Genomic DNA, 20,220 nt, shown 5'->3' with positions numbered 1-20,220 from the left:
AATTAAAAAAACAAAGGAGGAACCAACGGGAGAAAAAAATCTCCCCAGCAACAAATGCACCTAAATTCTTTTCCTGTGGCTTGTATATTGTAGCTTTTTTTTTTTTTTTCTTTTAATTCATTCGCCACGGGAATGGCAGGAGAAAGGAACAGAACTTTCGTCCCAATTGACACCTAATCCCTTTGTACCCATCCATCCCACCCCAGGGGACAGTTTGAGCCGTTGCTTGATGGTAAACTTGAGGTAACAGAACTTGGCCTTTTATTATCATTATTATAATTGCGAATGGGTGAAAACGGCAGGTAAGTGTTAAATTTAGAACCAGCTTTGTGTGAAACTTACCCAACGTAAATTACTTTAATTTGGTCTGCCACGGCGAATTCGAATTTCCCTCACGACTTATAAGAATAATGAAACTACAACAAAAAAAAAACAAAAACAAAAAAAAAAAACAAAGAAACAAAAAAGTCGTTTCTCACCTTTTCCGAGGAAATATATTTTATTCTCTTGTGAAAAGGTACACCTTCGGAAAGGGATGTACCATTTCATTCATTCTTTTTTTTTTTTTTTTTTTTTTCAACGTTGAACAGGACGTTATTAGAAAAAAAATATCAAATGTAGAAATTCGGTATTACTTCGGAGATTCAAACTTGAGTGAATGACTCGAACATTCTTCAAACTCGAGCTTGACTTTCATTTTTTTATTTTGTCTCTTAAAATTGAAAATGACAGTTTACACGAAATCTTCTCGGCAGAGGTTAGCTGGTAGAATACAAGCTGAAGCAATCACGACGGCGGCGACGAGAGGGATTTGACAAAAATTTCATTTAATTCAATTTCTTATCAAAGAGTTCTTCATTTTTGCCGTCCTGGCTGCTTAACACCTTGTCAATAATATAATTTACCATTTGTGAACTTGAAACCCCGTTAACAATTTTGGTGCTAGCTTCCATCGGTAGCTGGACTTTTGCAGATGATCATATATGAATAAAATTTTTTTACCTTTCAAGAGGAAATAAGTAATTTTTCTCCTCTTGATACAGGAGACACCTTTACAAAGTATTGCGATATTTGCGTGCTGCAGCAATGGTTACAGACTAAATAGAAAGTTACAAATGCATAATTTAAGCAAGATATTTAAGTGAAAATTTTGAAACAAGGAAGAATCTCGCTGACTCAGCCCCACTTAATACGAGAATCGGTTCCAGCCATCTATGAATTGAAAACTTGAGGTTGATGTCACTTTCCCGATACAAAAATTCGACGTTTTTGTCGTAACATAAATATTCAGAACATATCCTAACGATTTGAATCTATTAGTTGGAAATATGACTGTCACAGTCATATTTCCGTTGGATGAGAGCAAAACAATTCGGACTTGAGAAGTCTAATGAACATCTGTTCGATGTTTGTAACTGTATTATAACGTTTTTGTTGTTCTACTGTCAACTCGACCTCCACTCATGACTAATAAGAATAGAATATAATAAAGAAAAGCTTTACCTTTTAAAGGAAATGCATTTTCTTCTCTTGAGAAAGGTTCTCCTTCAAAAGGGATGCACTGTTTTATTATTTATAATACAGCTATCACCATTATACGAACAGGAAGTTAGAAATTAAGAAAATGAGTAAAAAGATAAAATGCAGAAATCCATTATCATCTTGCAGACTCCAACAGGGGTGACTCAAACAATCCTTGCCACTCGAGCTTGACTTTTTTTTTTTTTTTTTTGTGGAGAGGTCGATGGGCACAATACAGTTCGAATTTCCCAGATGACCTCAATAAAAATAGTGTCTTAGGGAATGAATATATTTTTTCCTCTGGAGAAATGGGACACATTCAAAGAAGAATTGTGCTATTTTCCTAATCTCCCTTGATTATCACGAATTCATGAATCCGTAACTGAAAGCTTGTTTCGATTTTTTATGTTTTGTTTCGAATTATTGCACAGAGTAAACCGGAGTGGGCATAAAAAATAATCGTTTCTCTAAGGATGCAGAATTCAAATCCTAGACGGAGAAGTCATAGTTCGAGCTTAAAAGGCTGTCCGCCTAAGAACGGATAAGGCAAATTTCGGACCTTCACCGATTTCCCTGATTTTTTTCTCTGTGAAAGTCGATACTAATATCCCACGAACAAATATTACGTTTATTTTGAACCAGTCTGATTTTTTCATTCTTTACGAGATATTTTTCAAGATGACCTCAAAAGCACCCAGTTTCCCCCACGATCATAATTTAGCTACAAAAGTCGCACGCTACAAAAGCCGTATTTTCAATTCTAACGAGCTTGTTATTTTAGGCATCTAAGATCGACCTTCTACCATGCGTTAACGGTCAAATGATTGCACTATATATATTTTTCACTGAGTTACAAATTTGTCAAAATACCTTGCCCCCAGCATTGAAATTTGTGATGCGTGAGGTACATGTGGTTGAAAGCCATTTTCTCCTATGTGGCAAATGATCTAGAGTCAAATCTATTACGGCGTATAAGCACTTAGACATAATAAGTAAATTACGGAATAAAAATTTTGGGCACTCTTCATGGCGCGCCGCACAGAGCTTTGCGAATTTCACAAATGTTAACCATGTTGATCGGAACCAAAGAGAACGCGATCCAACCAACAGGTAAGTTTGGGAACTGAGAAATTGTTATAAATCAGAAAATAAAACTGAATGGTGGATTTATGTATTGAAAAACAAATCCTATGCGACGTTTTCGCCGTCAAATTGGAAAATATGGGTGTTCTAAGACCTGTGTTTGTATTCAACTGAAATTATGATAATCTTACTAGAGAGATTTAGCACTGCGTTAGCGTGAAACATGAACTCCGAGAGTGGCCACGTGACCTTGTTTTCCGCCATGTTCTCACGTTTGCCGGTCGCACTTTGCTGTTTACAAATAAAGGCCTGTTTCGCGTTTGCTGTGTACGGAACATTTTCTTTCCTCTTTCACTCACAGAGAAGAAGTTAATGGCCATGGAAAAGGTCACCAAAACTATTCCATGTAAGCCTTACAAGGGCGCCTTCAAATCCGTTATCACGTGAGCTCACGCGGAAGTAAAGCAGCAAGCTTCACGCCATTTTACCTGAGACGTGAAAGGGCAAGCTGACGTTTGCCGTTTCACGTAAACGCGGCGCCAAATCCCTTTATTATCTGCACGAGAACATGAACAAATCGATTTTTTTATCGATGATGAAATAACATTGATTCTTTTCGTCTTTTGTGACAACGTTAAGGTTGATGAGTTCCCTATGACAAAACTGTTCGAATGGTGTTCTCATCAATTGGTGCTTTCCCCAGTGCTCATCCAATTCATCTCCACGGCCATACGTTTCATGTTGTTGCCGTCGGATATCCAGGGTTTGAAAACAGCACTGGTTTTGTTCAAACTCCTAATAGGGATATATTCTGCGATGATATCAACTCTACTAAAGAATGGTGTAAGAACAGCAGTTGCACCAGACAAAGATGGAAGATAGAGAAAACGTTTCCAATTTCTAACCACACGATCAGAAAGGACACAGCCATAGTCCCTGCAAGGGATTACGTTATCATCAATTTCCTTTCTGATGATCCGGGCCAGTGGTTTCTTCACTGTCACAAGGAATTGCACCAACTTGAGGGAATGGCACTGATTGTCAATGAGGCTTTGAATGAGCAACGCAAATTGCACCCACTCGATGGCATGAACAAGTACTTACTCACTTACTGCCGTCAGGCCTGTGGGGCACATAGGGCAGCAACGAAATTCTTCCCAACCCTGCCTATCTTTAGCCATTTTTTCAATGCTGCTCCAGCACCATTGAAAAACTGAAACTTTGTAGGTAAACAAATTGATGTACTTAATCGATTCAAACACATTCTTTCGTTTTCGTAAAAGATACGTATCTATAGGGCATTTATCATGCCTAACTTTACTTATTATAGTTCCATTTGGAATAGCTGTCTCAAAGAAGATAGTGACAGATTAGAGAGATTACATGAGAGGGCCCTTAGATACGTTTTTAATGACTTTTCCAATGGATATGATAGTTACGGTGAATATGTGAAGTTCATATATTTTGAACTGCGGTTATAGATACGTATGATGCACGATCCTCGCAGTAGAGAACGCTATTTATGCAATAGCGAAAATCAGACCTGAAAAAAATCAGGCCTGTACGGGATTCGAACCACTGACCTCTGCGATACTAGTGCAGCGCTCTACCAATTGAGCTAACAAGCCAACTGGGAGCAGGCCGTTAGGTTGATTCGTAATAAACCCGTGATGATAAATCAGATACGGTGAATATATGAAGTTCATGCATCATACGTATCTATAACCACAGTTCAAAATATATGAACTTCATCTATTGACCGTATCTGATTTATCATCACCGGTTTATTACGAATCAACTTAACGGCCTGCTCCCAGTTGGCTTGTTAGCTCAATTGGTAGAGTGCTGCACTAGTATCGCAGAGGTCAGTGGTTCGAATCCCGTACAGGCCTGATTTTTTTCAGGTCTGATTTTCGCTATTGCATAAATAGCGCTCTCTACTACGAGGATCGTGCATCATACGTATGGATATGATAGTCTATGTTATGAGATTGGTTACTCATTAAGTTATAGACGGAAACAAGATGTGCTTTTAATAATTTTTAAGGCCCTCTCTAACAATATGCCTCAGTATATTCAATTTTTATTTCAAGTAAGAGAAAACAAGAAAAATTTTAGGGGCAAAAACAAACTTGTGCTAAGACACAACTTACGGCCTTAAATCGACTTGTTACATTGCTGCTAAGGCTTGGAATGCATTACCTGATAAGCTAAGATTAATGACCGGATTTGGCCCTTTCAGGAATGAGATAAGAAAACTACGTAATTTGTAATTTTATATCATTATTTATATTTAGGCTTATATTTATTTTTAAACTCTATAACTTATATTAATATATTTTTCCTCGGTATATTAGCATCTTTATTGCTAGAGGCCTAACAAGCCTCATTTTCAACCGAGTTTAAATGAAGTCATCATTATCATCATCAGCTGTAACTGAGCTCCCTTAGTCCCTTCTCTACAGTCCTGCACCAAGTTGTTTTCGGGCGCCCTCTGTTGCGTTTGCCTTCAGGTGTCCAGCACATTGTAATTCTGGCTATATTGTTACTGGGCTTCCGCATCACGTGTCCAATCCACCTCCATCTTCTCCTGGTGACAAGTGTACGAATATCCTCCTGCCTGGTTCGCCTCAGTAGCTGTTCGTTTGAGATTTTCTGAGGCCAGAAGATTCTCAGAATCTTCCTGATGCTAGCTTGAGAGGTCTTGCTCTGTCATTCGCCAGCATTCCGAGCTGTAAAGGAGAGTTGACAATACGTAGCTCTGATAGATTCTAAGCTTCGTCTTTGTGCTGTAGCTTGCTGACCTCCACACTGATCTTAAGCTTATAAAGGCATATCTTGCTTTGTTCAATCTGCTTTGTATATCTACACTAGTACCTCCATCCTGGCAGAGCACACTTCCGAGGTATGTGAACTTGTTGGTGTAAGGAATGTCCTGTCCTCTTACCCTGATCTTTGTTGGGGAAGGGACATTAACGCATATGGCCTCCGTCTTCTTCAAGCTAATTCTCAAGCCGACCTGGTTGCTGAACATGCTGAGCATGAACAAGTGTGGAGACTTTTTTCTACCTTAAAAAGGTCTTAACATTCTCAGAAACTGAACTACTACTTGAAGACGATTCTGCAACAATGTATGTGCTAAGATCCAGAACTAAGTATTTTGGACTGAAGTGAGTGAAATCGAATACCCGCTAACAAAGAGGAAGTATTTTTGTATCCTTAAGCCTGGTTCGCACGCGCAATGCAAACGCAAACGCAAGCGCAAATGGAAGTGCAAGGATCTAAATGTGTAAACTACCCCAACGCAACTGTAAAAGCAAACGCAAGCGTCAAGGAATGAGAACAATGCAAACGCAAATGCAAGTGTAATCTTCAACGCAAGTAATGAAACATTTTTCAGTTTTTTTAAGCTCGCAGTTGCGTTTGCTTTCGCTTCACACAATTGTGAACCGAGGCAACATAAACGCAAATGTAATCGTAAGCTGAAAAAAGCCAAGTTCCATTGTTTCCATACCACCACGGCACGAAAAAAAAAATACTTGCAGAGTGTGAAGAAATTTCCAGTACTTTTTGAAAAACGTTTCCTTGAATTAAGACTATATCAGACTGAAGTGAGGCATTTCAGATACTTTATATCTTGTCCAGCGCCGCTTACGCAATCTCAAAGCATTCGTTTTTCGGGCCGGACGAGTTGATGTGAGCCGGTTCGGAAGAAGCCGTCCGGCCATAATCTAGTTGTGTGGCGATATTGTTCGCAGTTGTTGCAAAAAAAGTTTGACGGCAGTGAAGAAAAAAAAATAGAAAATAAGTTATATTTTTAATGAATTGTGAGTTTCTTGTTCGAAGAATAAGGAAAAGGTTTTTGCCGCGAAATCTTTTTTGTACTTTTCCGCGCGTGCCAGTCTGTTGCGTTCTATTTTTGAAACAATCTTTTCAAATTTCGTTCCTAACGCACGCACCTCGCTACGCTCGGTCCTTACGTCATTACTTAGAGTCCTCCCTCTCAGTGAATAAGTACATGGTATCTTTAGGATTTGCTTAGTTTTTTCATCGCCTTTTTAATCACCAACTCAGTTTCTGGCGCTCTGACCAATTGAGCTAACCGGGAGGAGGTTATTTGTCAGAAGTGTTTGTCAGAGATTGTTTGTCAGAAGTGTTTTTTGTATATATGAATATAACTGAGTTATTTCATCATATTTTATGAGTATTTAATCACCTACTTGATTTCTTGTGGATCTTTAAAGATCCAAAGTTAAGTATCTTTAACCGGTGTGAGGTAACTGATTTGAGTAACCAGTAACCCATTAGTAGATTTTGTTGGCAACTGTAAGCTTTCCTGTGGTGTTTTTATCTCCTCTTTAGAATCACAATTACTATTGCTGCAAGCTCGTAAGGTTTCAAGTTTTTGTTAAACGACACCGTATAGATCAGAGAAAATTTCACTTAGAAACGATAGACTCAGAAACACTCTGGCACTTGATCAGTTAACAAGTTTTTATATAAATTTCTCTCAGTTTTTAACGATAGAATACCTCTTTTAGAGAGTCATATACAATGTGTGACGAACTAGGGAAATATTATAAACTAATTGCGATTTTGAGACGGCAATGCCACATTTTATTACACGACTCGGGCAGTCAGAGGGCCAATAACTAAAATCAGCCAATCCAAATGTTCTATTGCCGGTCAATATTTCTCAGTATTGGACCGGGTACTGTCCCGAATGGTCCCGAATGATACCGCACTTGTGTCCCTTTGAACTTCAGTCGTATAATAAATCTCTTATTAACCAAGCTTGCTCGGGACCGTACTGGAAGAATATCGGCCCTCGGTCTTTTTTGTACGGACCGAGCTGCGCTCGGTCCGTACTGTCAAGACCTCAGGCCGATATTCTCCCAGTACGGCCCTCGCGCTTGGTTAATAAGATATACATATTGACGGCTAGTTGGGAGAAAATATATTCCGTATTGTATTGTATTGTATTGTAATCTTTATTTAGACACGATCAATTCATCAGCCTATAAAAATACATATCACATACGCTAAGATATTTAAAATTAAAACTACATACTATAACACTAAAGCTGTTTTCCGTGAATGCCGTGCGTTAGACTTAAAGAATGTCATTGATCTTACGTTTAAATAACCCCAGAGACTCTGTGTTCCTTATATCGCGTGGTAAACTGTTCCATAATGTGGCGCCATTGTAGCTAAAGCTTTTTCTGTAATAATTAGTGCGCGGTAGTGGAACATTAAGCTTATTTTCAGAGTCCCTGAGGTCATAAGCAGAGTCACGCCACGTAAACTTTGAATATAGATACCTTGGAGCTAGCTCGTGCAGACATCTAAACATCATGGTGGCTTTATGGATTTCCTGCTGGCGTGCAAGATTTTTCCACCCTAAAAACTCGCGTAGCTCAGTTGCATCAGCATCATAGTTAGAGAATGTCAACACACGGGCTGCTCTATTCTGCAATTTCTGCAGTTTGTCTCGTAGCGTTTTCCCACAGCTACCCCAAACAATGTCACAGTAATCAAAGTGAGGTTATACTAAAGCTTGGTAGATGAGATGTAAGGTTGATGCTGGGATCAGGTGCCTAATTCGCTTTAGGGCCCCGATACCAGAGGCGATCTTTTTCGTTAGTTTTTCGATGTGACTATGCCAATCGAGTTTATCGTCTATTATTACATCAAGCGATTTTGTAGCTGTAACCTGGCTCACTTGAGTATTGTTCATTCTAATTGTTGGTGAAGCTGTGAGAGTATTCAGTCTCTGCCTCGACCCTATTAGCATGAATTCGGTTTTAGTCATGTTCAACGTGAGTTTGTTCGCTTGTAGCCAGTTGAAGACGTTTTCTAGGTCTTCATTTAGACAAAACTGAACGTTCTCAAGATTGCTTCCCGCATATGTGAGGTGCGTGTCATCGGCATACATTCTCGGTTTACAATTTGATAAGCAATGGCAGATATTAGATCTGAGCCCGCGTAAAAGCGGTTTTGTCTAAGGATGCACGGAATCGAGGCACTTGGGTCAAAGGCTTGGTGAATTCTCAAAGGTATCACTGTATATTTCAAAACAACTCGCATTTTACGCTTTTTTTTACTTTTATCGACAATCTGAAGCATTCAAAAGGTAAAGATAGCAATGGTTAGACATTGTATTGCATTCGGATGCAACAACCAGAGCGATAAACCACATTGCAAGCATTGTTAACCAATCTTAGTATTTTTAGCTCAATTAGCATTTTAACTTTAATTAATATATGGATTTAGTCATTTTTAATTTATTTTGTAGTGTCCCCATTTAGTGGTTATGTACTGCTATTTTAGTCTGACACTTAAATAAAGGTATTCATTCATTCATTCATCTTTCGTGGCATTCACTGCAACTGAACATAGTTACTAGAGGTAGTCCCCTCTACTAACTATGAACTGAACAACAAGAAACTTCTGGCGACTTGGCTGGTCAAGATCAAACGGGAAAACACGCCCGTGAGTAAAAATTCCTTTTATACAGTGAACATTTTGAAAAGGAATGCATTTCCAAGTCATATTCTGGCCGGAAAGTCATCATCAATCGAACGTCTTTCCTTCGGAGCCTTCCTTTTGGTTTTCTGTTTGGAGAAACTGAATATTGTCGGAACTGAGTCTGACTTAAGACTTACTTTCAGGCCAGCATATGACTTGGAAAATCCTTACTTTTCAAAATGTTCACTGTATAGAAGGAATTTTTACTTACGGGCGTGTTTTCCCGTTTGATCTTGACTAGCTAAGTCGCCAGAAGATTCTTGTTGTTCAGTTGCAGCGAATGCCACGAAAGATGCTTGCAATGTGGTTTATCGCTCAGGTTGTTACATCTGAATGCAATACAATGTCTAACCATTGCTATCTTTGCCTTTTGAATGGTTCAGATTGTCGATAAAAGTAAAAAACTAGCGGAAAATGCGAGTTGTTTTGAAATATACAGTGATACCTTGTAGAATTTACAAAGCCTTTGGCCCAAGTGCCTCGATTCCATGCACCTTTAAACAAAACCGCTTTTACGCGGGCTCAGATCTAATATCTGCCATTTAGAAGATCGTTGATATATAATAAGAACAATAATGGACCGATGATGGTCCCTTGAGGGACGCCGCAAGTCAACGAGTAGCTATTGGATAGCGACCCGTTGACAGAGCATTTTTGTGTTCGGTTTTCCAAATATGACTGAACCATCTGAAAGATTTTCCATGTACACCATAATAGTTTAGTTTCGATAGAAGGATCTGATGATCAACAGTGTCAAAAGCTTTTTTCAAATCTAGAAAAATGACTCCATTGATTTTCTCGTTATCAATATTATATGCCCAAGAATCTGTCGCTTCCAACTAAGCCGTTACAGTTGAATGATTAGCACGAAACCCTGATTGGTTTTGACATAAAATATCGTGCTCTTCCAAATAGGCATATAACTGTTCATAAACTATCCTTTCAAACACCTTCGCCATTATTGGAATCACCGATATTGGGCGGTAATTGTTAGCATCACCGCGGTCACCCTGTTTATGAAGAGGGGTGATCCTTGCATATTTCCAGTCGTCTGGGAACGTCCCTTGGCTAATAGATTGATTGAAAATATCACATATTGGCACACGTTGCCGTCAATATACAGTACCGTCAATATATTGTGGTATTACCGTCTAAAAATCGCAAGTACTTTTGTATCGCGATCCATCATTTATAAGGATAAATAAAACTGTAAAATAATCAACCCGCGCCTGACCGAAATATCAATTCTTTCCACCTGCGAAACTTATCCATGATAACACTAATTTCGCACGCAAATAACTTTGTCGGGGGTAATTTGAAACTCCCCGCAAGTTTATATTTTTTGTTACCAGAAAATGAGTTGATTGAAACCGAACAGCGTTAAAAATTGCATAGGAATGGAGTCCGAAGAGCCATTTGGTGAGAAATACCAAATTTTGATATTTGTAGGACTGTTTTTAAAGAGTAATTTAAGGACATCGATGTACTAGACGTCGATGCGAAAACCGAAACAGCCGCCTCGAGTGAAAATAGTGGGCGGAGAAGTACAGAAAATGAGCAGAATATTATAACACTTTGAATTCTTGCCAGTAATTAACATTTATTTTCCAACTGGCAAGTGACTTGGTCACATTATTAATTACAATGTTTATGACTGTAAAAGTCGAATTTTCAATAAATACTGTTGAACTTAAAGTGAAATATTTGTACAATCATTTGAATGCGGCGGTAATTTGTTTGTGTACGTCACCAACTCAATTTAGTGCAACGACGTCAATTTCAAAATTAGCACCAATCACTGGCCGCAAAAGTGAGACGGCAATACCACGAATTATTACACGACTCGGGCAGCCAGAGGGCCAATAACTAAAATCAACCAATCAAAATGCTCTATTGCCGGTCCAATATTCTCTAAGTGTTGGACCGGGCACTGTCCCGAATGGTCCCATATGATACCGTACCTGTGTCCCTTCGAACTTCAGTCGTATAATATATCTCTTATTAATCAAGCTTGCTCGGGACCGCACTGGAAGAATATCGGCCCTCGGTCTTTTTTTTACGGACCAAGCGCAGCGAGGTCCGTACTGTCAAGACCTCTGGCCGATATTCTCCCAGTACGGCCCTCGCGCTTGGTTAATAAGATATATATATTGACGGCTCGCGCATAGCCAAAACTATAAGAAGATCGCAATACTAATAAATTTGTTTGATTGATTGAAAAGTCCCATATTACTGTTCATCTTCAAAAAATTACTTCCCCTTCCTTTCCCGGTCCTCCCCCCAAAAAGGCAAGGTCAGATAATGTTCGAGAATGACACGTTTTGCCACAGCTTGCAAGTTAAAGCCAGGTTTCTGGTCCGTTTTATTGAACTGGTGAGGAGAGCAATATAATGAAGAAAACGAAGGTCGGGAGGCATAGTGGCACAAAAGTACGGGAGGCTTGATAACATGATAAGGGAGGTGGGAGGCTGTGACCCTACTGTCTCCAACCTATGTCTCCCCCTCTCCCATCCCCCCCGGATCTGCACAAGCCAGAGACAAATTAACAATTTAATTACCTTCGCTCCACAATGATGCACGACTTGCAGACATAATTAGAAACAATGTTTTTCTATTAGAAGACTCGTGAATTCTCAGCAAATCAAAAACAAGATATGTCTTGTCACCAATATGAGGTGAGAGGTTGTTCTCAACGGAGCACCATTACTTTATATGCATATCATGCCTCATTGGTTTTTGCTAAACGAGTGAAATCACTCAGCTGAGACATGCTGATAATGTTGCGGATTGTGTTCAGCAAAAACTAGATTCCCAAACAGAGCTCTAACACTTATGACGAATTTTATTATTTAGGGAGGGGAGGGAAGGAGAGGATTCATGTCGTTCACTTGATTTCCCAAGGCTCTGTAATATTGTGATGATTATTAGTCCTTTTCTGCAGTCCCCCCTTTTATAATCTGTGAGGGATGACTGACCCCGTTTCAATTCTCTTTAAAATTCAAGCGATCTCCTCAAAAATCATCAAATTCGTACCTGAAACACAGCATTTAAAAACACAAAGAGCCACAAAAGCAAACGCCAAAACTGCGGAGATCTTCATTGATGTCTCCTTTTGGCCGTCTTAGATGCTTGAAAGAAAATAAGAAGATTCAGCATAAAGGATTGGAGGAGATATATATCATTGACACAAAGTATCAGTTACAAAGAAAGACTACTGCAAAATTCGATTGGTTTCGGCTAAAAAGATTGAGGCTGGCTGTTCCGAAAAGCGGAGTGCGGAGTGCGGAGTGCGGAATGCGGAGTGCGGAGTGCGGAGTCTAAAAAACATATAAAAGAAAATTAAAAGAATATTTAAATACATAAATAAACTAGAAATAGAAATTTAAGAAATAAAATTAATTTATATTAAAAATTCACGCCGCCTGAAATGGACTGTTCATATGGTATTTTTAAATCAATATTTTCATAGCTAGCAGTTCACTTTTACGGAAAAAAAAGTAAAGAACAGTCCAGTTTTGACCATGTCTAGAAAATGCGAGGAATTACACCTTTGGTTTTGCTGGAAAGCTGTATCGCCTCGAAACAATCTCAAGCTTTGCTTTCCAAACATAAACTGCCCGTGTGAATTAACCCTTGAACTATTCTCACAACTGGTCAACTGCGCGTCCTAAAGTTCTCGCAAAGTTCAAACTAAAACCTTGAAAGATATTCAGCGCTGAAAAATGGTAAGATAAATAATTTAGATTGACAAATAGAGAAACAATTCAATACACAGGTAAAGTTGCACTTTGACAAATCAAATTATAAAAATAAATTGTTTTCCCACAAAGCCATTGAAGTGCACAGGGTTGCTTTTTACGTCAATTCCACAACAGCTAACCCAGGCTCACTGTTTGTGTCACGTACACAAGGTTCATGAATAGAGAGAGCATATGGGCGAAGTTTAGGTCTGGAGATTTGCTTGGAAATGGAAATGAAAATTAATGAAACTTACCATGTGGTGATTTGTTGTTGTCCTTAATATGTACACGAAGTTTCGGGAAAAATACTCTTCTTCACCTTTCCTTTATAGTAGAGAGACAAGGTAGGAGGCTGACGGCAGCGCTGGCGACCGATCGACCCTCTAACCCTTGAATCCACTAAACTAGCTCCAGCTTGAAACGCCGCCCAGTTAGCCCAATGGATAGTGCGCTGGACTGTTGTGCGGGAGGTCGAGGGTTCGAGCCTCGGTCAGACCAACACTGAAGGTCTTAAAATAATTGAGAAGAATTTGCTGCCTTTCTACAACATCAATAAATGGTTAGATATTCTAGTCTTCTTGGATAGGGACGAATAAATGGAGGTCCCGTCTCCTGCAGGGTTGGGGTAGGAGACGTTAATTTCCCACTCACGAGATTACTGTGTGATGGATGTCTTCCCCAGGAGTGGGATGGTGGGTGTAGTGTATAGGATGCCAACGAGCATGTACTATGCACGATGTAATGTGATGTGTGATGTGTGATGTAATACCCTCGAGACCTGCATATACATAGGAGAATAAAGGCTGATAGTTTCGAAAGAAACTGTTTGGGGCTGCGTCGGTGGGAGTAACGAAATAATTTGGATATATCAACAAAGTTGAAATGGTAAATTGGCCACCGTAATGATTACAAAAGCTGACGTTTCGAGCGTTAGCCCTTCGTCGGAGCGAATAGAGGAATTGCGGGTTGCGTGGGCTTGTAAAGGCAGAAAATGGAGCTACGTTATTGGTGGGTGCATGGCAACGAGAAAAACATGAATAAATTAGTGGAATGAAAAGCGTTCATTGATCCCTGTGGGATTTAGACTGCCGGTTTGAAAGATGAGCTTTTGTTCAAGATTTTTACGGCTTTCCGTGCCACGTAAGTGGAAGGAAAGACCGCAGATTGCCATATGTTGCTTAGAATGATTAGGTAAATTAAAATGTCTAGCGACTGGTTTCGATGTGTCCTTGTCATTCCTTTCCACGTCTCGAAGGTGTTCTCGGAATCGGTCACCTAGTCTTCTGCCTGTTTCGCCGATGTATATCTTTTTGCAAGAAGTGCAAGTTATGCAATAGATTACATTAGCGGAGGTGCACGTGAAGTGATCGGTGATCTTAATGGATCGTTTAGGTCCCGATATTTTATCAGTGTTGTGAATGAAAGGACACGTTTTGCATCGTGCACGAGCGCATTTAAAAGTGCCTGGTTGCTCATTAGTCTGAAAAGAACTTCTGACCAAAAAGTTGCCTAAGTTTTTGTCGCGTTTAAATGAAATGAGCGGAGGCAGCGAAAAGATAGTGCTTGTCTCTGGATCGTTTTGAAGTAATTTTAAGTTTTTAAGAATGATGGATTTAACTGAGTGGTTGTGAGGGTGAAACGTGAGAGTGAATGGAATGCGGTCGGAATCTTCCTTATGCGACGTTTGTAGTGCTGAATGTCGATCAATAAGTTGAGCGCGGTGGTAACCCGCTTGAACGACGGAAACAGGGTAACCACGTTTATCGAAGAACTGGCACATTGACTCTGATTTGTGGTGAAAATCAGAGTCATTACTACATAAACGACGAAGTCTTAGAAACTGAGAAAAAGGAATGGAATTCTTAACGTGAGATGGATGAGAAGACGAATATAACAAGTAATTATGCGAGTCTGTAGGTTTGTAATACACACTAGTGCATAAACCGTTACCTTCAATTGAAACTTTGACGTCTAAAAAGGATAAAGAATTGTCAGAAATTTCTCAAGTATATTTCAGAGCCGGGTGAAAAGAATTGACTGCAGTTACGAATTGAGTGAGCTCCTCTCTGGTAGAGGAGGTAGCGCCGATACAGTCGTCGATGTAGCGACCGTAGAGTTCCGGTTTGGACCCGTTGTATTGGCTGAAAAATTGATGTTCGACAAAACCTACAAAAAGATTCGCATAGCTAGGTCCCATTTTGGTGCCCATGGCTACACCAAGGATTGTGGTTCCCAAGCTCTTGCGCGACAGGATGGTGCGGTTAGCACACGAAGGGCACCAGGGTATAGTCAAAACGAAGTATCGCCTCGGCAGTAAAGTTTGGTGGACAAAAATGGACAAAGACGTTGAGAAGTTTTGTAAAGTTTGTCATGGCTGCCAGGTCACTTCTGGATTTGACCCCCCAGAGCCGATGTCTCGGGTTTTTCCTCCAAGTGCCCCTTGGCAGGACTGTGGAGCAGATCTACTAGGACCCCTACCCACGGGAGAAAGTATTCTGGTGGTGGTTGATTACTATAGTCGATTCCTAGAGGTTGCTAGAATGAAGTCTACGAAAATTTCCAAAGTCATCGAAGCACTTGCACCCATGTTTGCAAGATTCGGTTTTCCATTCTCGCTAAGGACAGATAATGGCCCCCAATTCGTGTCTGAAGAGTTTGAAGCCTTTTTACGTACGAATGGTATCGAACACCGGAAAACTACTCCATCGTGGCCACAAGCCAATGGAGAAGTAGAACGCCAGGATCGCTCGTTACTGAAATGCATACAGATCGCACATTTGGAAGGAAGGAACTGGAGAGCTGAGTTGCTAGTATGGTTGACGGCGTACAGATGCACTCCGCAAACGACGACAGGGACTACACCCTGTTATATGATGTTTGGTCGCGAAATGAGTTCCAAGCTGCCAGAGCTAAAGAGAGAAACAGTTGGCGTGCCAGACGAGGAGGTGTGAGAGCGAGATTGGTCAAGTAAATTAAAGGGAAAAGCTTACGCTAACCGTAAGAGGGGTGCCACGCCCAAAAGCTTAAGTGTTGGCGACACGGTTCTTGTGAAAGCAGAGAAAACCAACAAGCTGTCTACCAACTTTAACCCTGATCCCTTTAAGGTTGTTCATAAGACGGGGTCAGAGGTAACGCTTAGGAACGAGACAGGCATTGAACTGAAAAGAAACACTGTGTTTTTAAAGAAGTATAACGAGCATGGAGATTTGTCCAATGGCAACGAAGACCAAGTGGTACAGGAAGGTTCTGCAGTACGGGTGGATGACCCAGGGGCAAGCAATAGTTCAGAGACGACAGTCGTACCGATATCAAAAGAGATTCCTGGAACGTCTGAAGATTCTCAAGAAAAACCTAGGCATTTCCCAGACAATAAAAATACCGGAGTGGGAAGACGTGTTCGGAGGTCGACCAGGACTGTAATACCGCCCGATCGTTATAAAGCCATATAAACTGAATATGAACTGAATATGATATGAACTAAATATCTTGAACTTCTTGTCCTATTATCTAGCGACTGGTTTAATTTGAAGGCTTCGATTTGTATGTTGAACATTTAGGAAAGGAGAGAATGTAGTGTGTAGGATGCCAACGAGCATGTAATATGCGCGATGTAATGTGATACGTGATGTGTGATGTAACACCCTCGAGACCTGCATATATACAGCATGTGTTTAATCATTTAGTTAGTTCTCTTAGGTACGTGAATAAAACCGATTTCATTTTAACCGCTGTGTACTACAGTGGGTTCGTTGTGAAGGCCGATAACTCATGGGGTTAATTACGTCACCTTCGTTAAATAAAGACTATTGTATTGTATTGTATTGTATTTTATTGTATTGTATTGTAAACGCGAAGCCAGCAGGCTCCGTAAAACTTGTACGTTGACCCACTAGAATGGCGCCCCGAAACCGTTAGGATCACACCTGATCGAATTCAAACTGGCACTGAGCTCGGGGCACCTGGTGACGAGTATAATAAGTCCCCGTGTAGTGGGGGGGAGTGCCAGATTGCTCAAAGGTAAAACTCACCGTCCGACTACACCCTCGGGAATATTGGCCAGAATTCATCTCGGTGTGTGTTTGGCTGTTGGGAAAGAATGGATAACTCACGTTATGCATATTGGTAATAAGACCACATGGAAATCCCTGAATCTCCTTATTCGCAATTTAATGCATGCTGTTGAACTGAACTGAACGTTATTGGACTACTAGAATTTGCGGAACAGGCTAGAAAAATGCTAAATTGTACTTTCTGGTTCATTAAACAACGTAATTTAGCCTATGGAGGACGTCATAACGACAAACAAAAACGTCTGGCTCCTTGGTCTACTTAGGGTTGATAATTGCCTGTTATATAGAACATTTTATACTACTGTTAACCTGGATATTCTTAAGAGCGACCGGAGAGCATAGAACTCCATTTAAATCATCTGTCGTCTTTGACTGCTTTGATCCTGAGCACTGACTGGTACATTTCTATTGTGTTGGAGTCGTCGTTTCTCGTGATTTTATTGGTTGATTCTGTGAAAGTGATCTGGCATTTGAATCTTTTCATGCATACTATTTAGCTTCTAAATAATCTTTCAGATCACTCATTTAGCTGAAGTAAATAAAATATTTCAGACGCCTACTGACTGTCTGTTGGTCTCCTACTAAGGCGTCCCGGTAAGATGTGTGATGTTATTGTCTGAGCAGTTGGTAGCAAGTTTTGAAAACTTTTCAAATCATCGCGAGTTGCACCAGCAGATCATACCTTTTCGGTACATTCTCAACATAGTCACTTTTTAACACCATTTCAAGCGTCCACAGGGGAAATAACTCAAGACTATTCAACGTTTTGGTATATGGGCGTATCTTTGTTTGTATTGACCATTTCATACAAAAATAGCAAGAGATATACTTTATTGAATGTTTACCATAGCATTTAAGAAATAAAAGCACTATATTTTAATTATGTATATATCGCACGTCACTCTTCAATCTAATCATGCTTTGTAAATGGACCAGCAAGATACGAGATATTTTTCTGAGTCAATGTTAAAGGGTTGTACTACGAGGTCGATCGCCCTCAGGTCTCTGCCAAAACTAGTTATCTAACTAAAATAGGAAATCCGTAGACACCAGAAATATTATGGTATAATTAATATATTTGGAGATTTCAAAGACTATTCGACGAACCATAAAAGACCCTTAACCGATGCAGTTTCAAGTTTAGTTATCTCACGTCTGATTCATTTAGTGTCTTTCTTACACCCCAGTGATATATGAGGAACATTTATAATGTCCATCTCGTTTTTCGGAGTTTGATAAATCTAGATTTAATCTCAGAATAAAATCAATTTAAAGGGTACAAAGCATGAACGTCTGTGCATGTCTTGCCAGCATTATTGTTCTCGGTAAAATCAGCCAAGTCTTGTCCATACCATACTTGGAACTGCTGTCCGACCGATACGACCAGTGGGGTGGGGAGCAGGTTGAACACAAGCGTGGGAGAGTTGACATCAGCACCGCTAAGTTGGTAAAAATACTCTTCGTTGCTTTTCACGAACTCAGCAAGTGGAAGAACACTTTTGTTGCTGTAAGTTATCACAGTCATTAGGTTATGGTTACCGTAAAACTGCGATGAGCATCCCCACTTTGTTCGAATAAAGTTTCTGTTGCATGTCACGGAGCCACTCGTGTGTACAAGTTCAAATGTGAAGATTTTACCAGCTTCCCGGATTTCAAAGGATCCGTAGTCGTCATGTTTTGTCCCAAAACAGACAGGACCGATGTTAATCTTTTTCCAGTTGTCTGGTAAAAAAGTTGGTAAGTTTTAAAGATTGTGTGAGGTGGTTAGATCCAAAAAAGTCTTAAAATTGAAGAACTTTTCTATAACAATTAAAACAAAACATTCCACTTTCTCTGGAAGGGACTTTTTGACAAATATCAGTGCGCGTGAAAGGTGTCATAATTGCATTTCTCGTGACCAGATGAACGCCTCTTTCAATATAACGAGAAAGGTAAGGTATGACTAAGGAAGGAAGGTGAGGTAAGGTAAACTATGACCTGAGGGTACGTACGTTGCCTAAATAAGTTCCATTATTTGGTTAAAGATAAGATGTACCTGAGCAAAAGTGCCGTCCGTCTCCAAGGTGTCCAGACTTACAACTGCAGTCAAATGATCCAGCGATGTTTGCACAATCGGCAGCGAAGTGACACTCATGGCTGTCATCTTTACACTCATCGATATCTTAAAAGAATGCAGACGAAAAGAAAAAAGGTAAGGCTGAAAACACTCTTTAGGCAAGCTACGCCATGCATGATATTCCAGATCATGAAGAAGATGGGAACAATGGTACTTCTCCAATGTGCATTCGTCAACATCTCAGTAAGATTGATTAAGCTCATCTATCACCCACATTTTTTCACTCAAGTTTTTCACCACCGCTTCTTTATCATGTTTTTTTTCAATGTTCATCCGGTCTAAACGTATTTATTTCACCATTTCGAAACTTCAGGCCTCTTTCAAACGCAGGCTTAAGATCATCTGTTTGAGTCTGGGAGTCAATAGTTTATCAGCGGAACAGTCATTGCGGTGACGCACTAGCTTTAATGATTGGGTATTACATCAGGGTAACGAAATGAGACTGCATTGCCCTTACCATGAGGAAAGCTTGGAAAAACTCTCCAGACAGGACAAAGTTTTGAATCCTCACGGGGCCACGAGAAGAATCACACTTAAAGTTCTCACCTTAGCAAGTTTCTCCATCGCCGTTAAATCCAGGTTTATATAAGCACTGACTCCCAAATTATTGACACATCTGTGCTCTACGGAACAATTGTGTTTTCCCGATGTGCATTCATCAACATTTACACACAATTTAAGAAGAAAACAATCATAGGTTAAGAACCCTCCTTGATGAGATATTTTGTCAAAATCTATAAAAGTGGCCATATGAATTTTTCTTCTTTCATGTTTGCTCCTTTGCCTGCTTGCTCTCTTTCCTTCTACTCATCTTTTAAGTCAGAATTATTTTGCCTGTTATCCGAGCTCATCATTTAATCGTAAGAAGTTTTCTTTATCACCTGTCTCGCACTGAACTCCTTGATATCCAGCAGGACATAGGCAGCGGTACCCATGGTCACCAAATCCCGCTTGACATGTGGCGTGATTAGCACACGGATTGCTCGCACAAGGATTCTGAAAAGGTAAGAATAAAATGGACCAATGTATCAAATAAATCGATAAAAAATAATGAATTAATAAATCAATGATGGAAGAAATAAATAACGCGACGTAGAGAGGAATGACAAGGACACATCGAAACCAGTCGCTAGACATTTTAATTTACCTAATCATTCTGAGC

The 20,220-nt window shown here is 39.9% G+C and overlaps 1 protein-coding gene and 1 pseudogene across 1 annotated transcript in view; both read right to left on the bottom strand.

The window, feature by feature from the left end:
• LOC148730411 (uncharacterized) overlaps positions 1-5,638 on the bottom strand; it is a 34,421-nt pseudogene extending 28,783 nt beyond the window's left edge.
• Positions 5,639-17,754: 12,116 nt separating this feature from the next.
• LOC111347094 (uncharacterized) overlaps positions 17,755-20,220 on the bottom strand; it is an 8,613-nt gene continuing 6,147 nt past the window's right edge. The window contains exons 4-6 of the mRNA XM_088761588.1: positions 19,940-20,054; positions 18,978-19,103; positions 17,755-18,664 (exon numbers count right to left, since the gene is read on the bottom strand). Coding sequence (XP_088617714.1) covers positions 18,207-18,664; positions 18,978-19,103; positions 19,940-20,054 — 699 coding nt within the window. The 3' untranslated portion in view covers positions 17,755-18,206. The remainder of the gene's footprint in view (positions 18,665-18,977; positions 19,104-19,939; positions 20,055-20,220) is intronic.

The sequence above is a fragment of the Stylophora pistillata genome, chromosome 5, assembly GCF_964205215.1.
Source record: "Stylophora pistillata chromosome 5, jaStyPist1.2, whole genome shotgun sequence".
In the NCBI taxonomy this organism is placed as follows: Eukaryota; Metazoa; Cnidaria; class Anthozoa; order Scleractinia; family Pocilloporidae; genus Stylophora; species Stylophora pistillata.
Note: the sequence above shows the minus strand (reverse complement) of the source record. Positions and strands in the feature narration are given on the sequence as shown.